General features: G+C 40.2%; 1 protein-coding gene across 1 annotated transcript in view; it reads right to left on the bottom strand.

The window, feature by feature from the left end:
- GNB4 (G protein subunit beta 4) overlaps positions 1-8,699 on the bottom strand; it is a 23,131-nt gene that overhangs the window by 10,330 nt on the left and 4,102 nt on the right. Inside the window, exons 4-7 of the mRNA XM_007948275.2 lie at positions 6,829-6,991; positions 3,477-3,543; positions 3,166-3,367; positions 2,471-2,687 (exon numbers count right to left, since the gene is read on the bottom strand). Of these exons, the coding sequence (XP_007946466.2) occupies positions 2,471-2,687; positions 3,166-3,367; positions 3,477-3,543; positions 6,829-6,991 (649 nt within the window). The remainder of the gene's footprint in view (positions 1-2,470; positions 2,688-3,165; positions 3,368-3,476; positions 3,544-6,828; positions 6,992-8,699) is intronic.

The following is an 8,699-nucleotide window of genomic DNA, read 5'->3' as shown; positions in this document are numbered from 1 at the left end:
AAATATCTGGCGATGACATATCTGACAAGGGACTTATCTCTAGAATTTATAGAAAACTCCAACACCTCAATAACAAAAAGACAAACAATCCAATTGAAAAATGGGCAGAAGACATGCATAGACATTTCACCAAAGAGGATATTCAGGCGGTCAACAAACATATGAAGAAATGCTCACAATCATTAGCCATTAGAGAGATGCAAATCAAAACAATGAGTAGCAAAGTTGAAAAAGACAGACAATAACAAATGCTGGCGAGGATGCAGAGAGATTGGGACTCTCATACACTGCCGGTAGGACTGTAAAATGGTATAACTATTGTGGAAAGCAGTATGGTGATTCTTTCAAAAGTTGGAATTAGAAATACCATTTGACCCAGCCATTCTATTTCTAGGTAAATATCCTAAAGAAGTGAGAGCCAGGACAAGAATAGACACATGCACACCCATGTTCATTGCAGCATTATTTACAATAGCTAAAAGATGGAAACAACCTAGATGTCCATCAACAGAAAAATGGATAACAAAACTATGGTACATACACACAATGGAATACTATGCAACTCTGAATAATAATGTAGAATATGCAAAACGCCGCATAACGTGGATGAACTTGGAGGACATTATGCTAAGTGAAGTAAGCCAATCCCAGAAGGACAAATATTGTATTAGTCTGTTATTATAAAAAGTCAAGGAAAGGTTTATATATGGAAGGAAATTTTCTTTGTTGGTTACCTGGGGTGGGAGGGGAAGGGAGGGAACACTGTTAGATAGGTAGAGACAAATAATGATTTGGGTGAAGAGAAGGGCAATGTACCAAATGTGAGTGATTAACATGGTGGCAATGAGGAAGAGGAAGGCATAGAGGGGTACAGAGGAGGTACAGACAACAAAGATGAACCCTTTTGCACATACAGTACTGCATTGTCAGTGAAGGCAAACACAGATATTCGGGTGGACAGATGGGTAGACAGGCTGAACTATTAGGTATGTCTAAGCAGGGGGGAGTGTGCCCAAGACCATGTATAGGGCTGGCAGACAATGTTTCTACAAATGTATTGCTATGGTTTGTAATTCCCAGGTGCACTATAGAGTTGACAAGGGATAAGGTTGTAGTCGCTTCTTGGGCACAGCCAACCCAGAGGGAGCGAGTAGTTCAACTTGTGGGCTCGGGACCATAGTCACAGGGGACATCAAGCTCAATTGGCATAACACACTACACAAAACATTGTTCCACCTCCTACTTTGGCGAGTAGCGACTGGGATCTTAAAAGCTTGTAAGCTGCCATCTAGATGCAACGATGGGTCTCTCCTAGTCCAGAGAAAAGAATAATGAAAAAAAACAAAGATTCATGGAAACATTTAGTCCTGGCAACTAATTGCAATCCTCAGCCTATATGACTATGAGACCAGAAGAACCAGATGCTACCCAGCTACCATTGTCAACCACTTGGATGGGGATCTTTGTAGTAGATCCTGGATAGAGAGGGAGAACAAGGTGGAACAAAATTCAAAATCACTAGAAAAAAAAGAGAGAGGAACCAGACTTGCTGGTCTAATAGAGCCTGATAGAACCACGGAAGACTATGGCCCCTAGTTGCCCTTCAGGTCTGGAATTGAACCCACACCTGTGGCTTCCAGCCAAACAAGAGAGATGTATGAGGTGAACATTTACACTAGGTAGATACACTCCTTGGAGAGAACAATCATGGGAGAAAGAAGGGCTGTGTATGTACAGGGACATGGTTCAAGGGGTAGGAGTGCATGGAGGGAAGGACACAGGGAAGAGGTAACCATGGGGAGGAAGTGGGAGGGGAGCTGTTGTACTGTGGTAAATTTTAGTCAATGTCATGAGACAAAGTGTATGTGAACTGCTGTATGGAAAGTGAATTTGCTCTGGAAACTTTCAGCCAAATCACAAAAACAAAAGAAAAAGAACAATTTGATTCTTTAAATGCTGCATAAGTAAAAATTTCATTTTTTTTAATTTAAAAATTACACTGTAGTATCTTATTAATGAAAGTCCCCAGTGTGGCCTGATGTGTGAACTGTAGTTCACAACTCAAAGTCTGAGACTAAAGGAAGACCATGTGTTTAAGTCCTGTCCCACACAAAGTCTGTTCTAGAAGGAAGATGATTCACAGTAGTTGCAAGGCTTCCTGTCAGGTTATAAGAAAACTGTGACTTTTAAAAGACCATATCGAACCATTTACTATTCTTCTTTATATCAAAACTTACCAAACAAGCAAATACAGAGCTAGATGTTACAGAAAATTTAACTATAGTTTATAGACTGGAACTGCCCTGGAAGGGCAACAACAAGGTTAAGGTGATTGAGAACTGCTAGGTTTCCCTTTTCACAGCTCCGGGGTTTGAGTGGAGGCCCGGGAGTCCTACTACATAATGGAACCTCTTTATGTTTCCTGAAAGAACCGTAAGGAAGAGAATGTAACGTGTACTTAGTTACTAACCTGCACGATCTCCTTTTAGCGTGTCCCACACATTACAGTTGAAGTCATCATAACCAGCTAACAGGAGGCGCCCACTTTTTGAGAAGGATACAGAAGTAATTCCACACATGATACTGTCATGAGAATAAGATAGTAACTCTTGGTCTGCACGAAGGTCAAAAAGCCGGCAAGTGGCATCATCAGAGCCAGTGGCAAAGGCATATCCATTTGGAAAAAACTAGAAAGAAAAGCAACACATGTTTATTTCATAGCAGTATACAAAGATCCTTTAAGGCACTGTAACAATAGACTGTGGGCAAGGATAGGTTTCCAAAGTTACACTCTATACCAAAGAGTTGCCTTTTTCCTCCTGGTTGTCCTCTTTGCATTGTTCCCTTTTGTCCCAGAGAAATGGGGCTTTTTTCCTCAACTGAATACAGTGCTGTGGACATCCATGGTCTGCTTTTTTGTTCAAGCTGATCTATCTCTCTAAGTTTGGAAACAAAAGTTATTGTTCACCTGCAAACCAAAACCTAAGTCTTTGGATTAAAACCCTTCTATTTTTCCTGAATTGGACCTTTCTTATTTGGGGTTCATGCTATAAGAGCACCTCATTTATTAGAATGCTTGAAAGTAGTATTTATTTAAAAATCATTCTATGCACTTCAACACTTTAAATGCACAATAAATTTTCCTTAGAAATGCTATTCACTTACACTGACAGCATTAATATCTGACAAATGTCCAATGAAAGACTGTCTACACATTCCATCTCGAATATCCCACAGTTTGGAAGAGGCATCACAAGCACCAGAAACAAAAGTCCTCATGTCAGGACTGAGAGAGAGACTCATCACATCTCCAGAATGCCCGGTGAACGTGGTCGTCTGCTGGGCAGTTTCAATGTCCCATAAAGCACTACAATTGAAAATGAATACACAGAAACACTTACAGGTTATTAGCTTCCAGGTTAGTTCCTACTGCCACACCCAACCCCTAAGTCAATGTTCTTCTGGAATAAACTTACCAAGTTGTGTCTCCAGAACTTGTTATGATTTGGCTGTCATCTAAAAAACGGCAGCAGGACAAGTAGCCTACAGCACAAAGAGTAGCAAATTTTAGGGTATCATTGATTGAATAACTCAATTACAGTATGAAACAGTAAGAAGCATTTTAAAAAATATAATACCTAGGCAACAGCTGTTTGTCATTATTATCTAGAGTTCTACTGTTTAACTATGCTTTGAATATTATTCAACAAGTCCATGTGAGGCACTTACTGTGTCAATGACATTTGTGCCAGGCCCTCTGAAAGTTGTAAAGCTGAGTAATACATCTGGCCCCTGCCACCTAAGATCTCTTCTTAACATTAAGTCCTGTGGAGTTGATTCCAACTCACAGAGATTCTAGAGGACAGAGTAAAACTGCCCACAGGGTTTCCAAGGCTATAATCTTTACAGAAGCAGACTGCCTTATCTCTCTCTCACAGAGTGACTCACGGGATTGAACTGTGGACCTTTCAGTTAGGAACCAAGCACTTAACCACTGCATCACCAGGGGTCTTTGAGAATTATCTAGGAGGGAGATGCTTTCCTCTACACAAATAACTAAAGGGTATAGCAGACTGCGTTAATTAAGCACCTTGGAGAAATATAAGATTATTGTGAGAAATTAGAAGAGCAGCACCAGTGAAGCCCTTATGAAAGAGGTAGCATCTGCCTGCTCAACATTCATCAGTGTTTCAAAATACAGAAACAGCAGGAAAACGTCATTCTAGAGATTTCCTAAATGCATGGTCAATTAGTACCACCAAGAGTTCAGAGGGAGAGAAACCACCAGACAAGTAACAATTAGCACTGCTAAGGAAGGTTGGGGAGCTCTGGTAGCATAGTGGCTAAGACACTTGCCTGCTAACCAGAAGGCTGGCGGTTCAAACCCACCAGCCACTCCTCGGAAGGAAGGTTGGGCAATCCTACTTCCGTAGTGATACTGCCTCGGAAACCCAAGGAGGGGTCGCTATGAGTCAGGGCCGACTCGACGGCACATAATAACAACAACAACAAGGAAGGTTGGGCAATCCTACTTCCGTAGTGATACTGCCTCGGAAACCCAAGGAGGGGTCGCTATGAGTCGGGGCCAACTCGACAGCACATAACAACAACAAGAAAATACTGGGAGCTCTGGTGGTGTGGTGCCTGAGGCATTTGACTGCTAACCAGAGGCTGGAGGCTCAATCCTACCAGCCACTCCTTGGAAGGAAGACTGGGCAATCTGCTTCCATAGAGAATACTGCCTGAGAAACCCAAGGAGGGGTTGCTATGAGTCAGAACCAACTCGATGGCAGGGAGTATTTTTTTTTTTTCTTTAAAGCAAATACTAAGGAGCTCTCGTGGCACAGTGCCTAAGCCATTTGACTGCTAACAAGAAGGCCGGTGGCACAAACCTACCAGCCACTCCACGTAAGGAAGATGGGGCAACCTACTTCCATAGATTTACCATCTCAGCAACCCAATGGGGGGTGCCTATGAGTCAAAATCAACTTGATGGCGGTGAGTTTTAATTAAATATCATACTATTGTACTATAGTGTGCACACTGGCAAATTAAGCAATGCACTATCACAGTGATAAATACTTTATAAACACAATTTTATCATGGTAAAAATATATATATAAAATATTTATCATTTCCACATTTTTTATATGTATATTTAGTGACGTCAATTACATTCATCATGTTGTGCAACCATCACCATTAACTGTTTCCAAATTTTTCCATCACCTTTAACAGAAATTCAGTGTCCCCTAAGCCATATATATGTTGTTGTTGTTGTTGTTATGTGCTGTCGAGTCAGCCTGACTCATAGCGACCCCTCCTTGGGTTTCCGAGGCAGTATCACTACGGAAGTAGGATTGCCCAACCTTCCTTCCGAGGAGTGGCTGGTGGGTTTGAACCGCCAGCCTTCTGGTTAGCAGTCAAGTGCCTTAGCCACTATGCTACCAGAGCTCCCTAAGCCATATATATATAAACATATATATATATTTTTTAATTTTTGTTGTGATTTGGGTGAAAGTTTACAGAGCAAATTCACTTTCCATACAGTAGTTCACATGTATACACTTTGTCTCATGACATGGACTGCAATTTCCCACAATGGAACAGCTCTCTTCCCACTTCCTCTTCATAGTTACCCCTTCCCTGTGTCCTTCCCTCCCATGTACTCCTGGCCCCAAGCTGTCTCCCTGTGCATACACAGCCCTTCTATTCTCCCATGATTGCTCTCTCCAAGGACTGTATCTACTTCAGGTAAATGTTCAGCTCATATGCCTGTCTTTTGTTTGGCTAGAAGCCACAGGAGTGGGTTCAATTCCAGACCTGAAGGGCAGCTAGGGGCCATAGCCTCAGTGGATCCACCAGGCTCTATCAGACCAGCAAAACTTATTCCTTCTTCTTCTTCTTTTTCTTTTTTATGACTTTGAGATCTGTCCCACATCTATCCAGGATCCAGGATCCAGGATCCAGGATCTCTATCCAGGATCTCCTACATAGATCCCCCTCTGAGTGGTTGACAGTGGTAGCCAGGCACCATCTAGTTCTTCTGGTCTCAGTCATATAGCTAAGCCATAAATACATTCTTAAAACATATTTTCAACTTTGTAATTTAAGTATGGATGCCAAAATCTCGTAATGAAATAACAAAAGAGAATATAAAAAATATATATTTGCTTTTTGGATTTTCATTATAGCTTGAATTCTTTATAGTAAACTTAATCATTTTTTATAAAAATAATCAAGCTATTTAAAAAAAAAATTATTGTGATTTGGGTGGAAGTTTAAAGAGCAAATTCATCTTCCATAGAGCAATTCATACACATTTTGTCTCATGACATTGACCGCAATTCCCCACAATGTAATAGCTCTCTTCCTACTTCTTTCCTGTAGTTATCTCTTCCTTCCCATGCACTCCCACCCCCCTGAGCCATCTCCCTGCACAAACACTGCCCTTCTGTTCTCCCATGACTGATCGCTTCAGGTACTGTATCTATCTGATATAAATGTTCACCCTATATACCTATCTATTGTTTGGCTGGCAGCCACAGGAGTGAGTTCAATTCCAGACCTGCAGGATAGCTAGAGGTCTTAGTCTCAGGGGTCTGAGCAAACCCGGTCTTTTAAGAATAATTCAGCTGTTTTTAAGGAAAAGTAAAATAATGGTTACCACTTGCATGAGTATAAGGAGTCAGTGTTTCCCTGACACTCTGCCATCCAATTAATACTCATCCTTTAGCCAGCTGAGCACCAACAGCCACTCGTTTTCCTTGATCAGCATGTTTAAGAAGGGAATCAGGTTCAGTAAGAAAAGGTAGCAGTGGAGCTCACCTGTGTGACCTGGTAATTCTCGGCTCACTCTCACGTTTCCCTCTCTGGTTTTTAAGTTGTATATAGAGCAGATATTGTCCAATCCTCCACAAGCAACATAATTACCAGAAGGAGCATAAGCACAAGTCATCACCCAGGAAGATCTCAGAGGAATCGCATGGATCTGCAGAACAAACACAATTCACAAAGATTATTAACTGAACAAAGATTATGGAAACGAGCAGCGATTTTTCACTTATTTACATTGAAGCAAGTATTACTAAAAATTAAATACAGTTATGAAGAATATCCCAAATAAAATAAAAATGGCAATGGTTTGAAAAAGTGAATAATGAAAAATAAAATACTAATCCACATTAAAATACCTATTATTTTTTCTGTTCCATCAAATCATCTGAATTTAAGAAGTGCTCTCTTCAAGCTTGCAAGAGGTCATCCAAGACACAACTGTTGGTTTTCTCCCTCTGGAGCAAAAGAGAATGAAGGAAACCAAAGACCCAAAGAAGAAACTAGTCCACAGGACTAAAAGCCCACACTAACCACAGTCTCTTCTATCCTGAGACCAGAAGATCTAGACGGTGCTACTGACTATTCTGATGAGGGACTCAAGTCCCGGACAGAATGGAGAAAAATGTAGAACAAAACTCAACTTCCTATGAAAGATCAGATTTACTGGACCAATGGAGACCAGGGGAACCCCTGAACCTATCTCCCTGATACTTTCTAAACTTGGACCTAAAACCACTCCTGGAGGTTTCCCTTCAGTCAAATAACAGACTGGCTTATAAAACAAACAGCATCACTCGTAGGGAATGTGCTCCTCTAACAATCTACAAGACTGAATGGTCAACATTTACCCAAAACCAAAGATGAGAAGACAAGGAGGGGTAGGAAAGTTAGATAAATGGAAACAGAACAAACAACATGGAAATAATGAGAATGCTGACATACTGTGAAAACTGTAAACAATGTTATGGAATAATCTGTACAAAAATTATTAAATGGGAAACTAATTTGCGATGTAAACCTTCACCTAAAACGATAATAGAATGATTCCTGAAAACAACACTTTTTTGTTCAAAAACAAATTTTTTTTTGTTCAAAAAAAGGAAAAGGAGAGAAGTGGAAATAGATAATTAAAGCTATAAAAAGAACCCCCCCAAAAAAAGCGTTGTTTTCAGAAATCATTCTTTTAATAAAAGCAAGGACATAAAGATGTTTTAATGCTAATATAGTCATCTAAAAAATTATGTGTAGCATGTTAAAGACACAGATTTGAACCAAATTCTTTGCTTCTGCAGCAGTGCTCATAAAAGGAACTTCCTCCAACATGTCACTAAACAACTAAAAGGGAGGCAATTAATAAGTATCAGTCAATTAAAACGGTTCTTCCACAAAGAGATGCCACTACCATCCTATTCACAGGGCACATATTCTGGGATCCCATTCCAACAAGAATAGTTATGCAATGATCTAGTCACATCATTGTCTGGTGTCTTGTTACCCAACAACAATCATTCGGAGGCCATGTGGCAAAATATAATCTGTTTGTGAATAACAAGGATAAAGTGTTCACATGGGAAAACAACGTATCATTTAATTACTACTGTGCACTCATTTTATCTAAAATAATAATTTAGAAACAAAATTTTATTTTGTTTTAGGAACAAGATCCAGGTTTAATGATGATTAATACAGAAAAACTATTATATTACAAAATTGTCTTGGCTAGTTTTGAAAAAAAAAACAGAGCTCTGGTAGCACAGTGTCTAAGGCACTTGACTGCTAACCAGAAGGCTGGCAGTTCAAACCCACCAGCCACTCCTCAGAAGGAAGATGGGGCAATCTACTTTCTGTAGTGATACTGCCTC

This window comes from Orycteropus afer, unplaced genomic scaffold (assembly GCF_000298275.1).
Source record: "Orycteropus afer afer isolate SDZICR_OR568_19922 unplaced genomic scaffold, OryAfe1.0 scaffold00210, whole genome shotgun sequence".
Taxonomy (NCBI): Eukaryota; Metazoa; Chordata; class Mammalia; order Tubulidentata; family Orycteropodidae; genus Orycteropus; species Orycteropus afer.
This window is presented reverse-complemented; position numbering and strand designations above follow the sequence as displayed.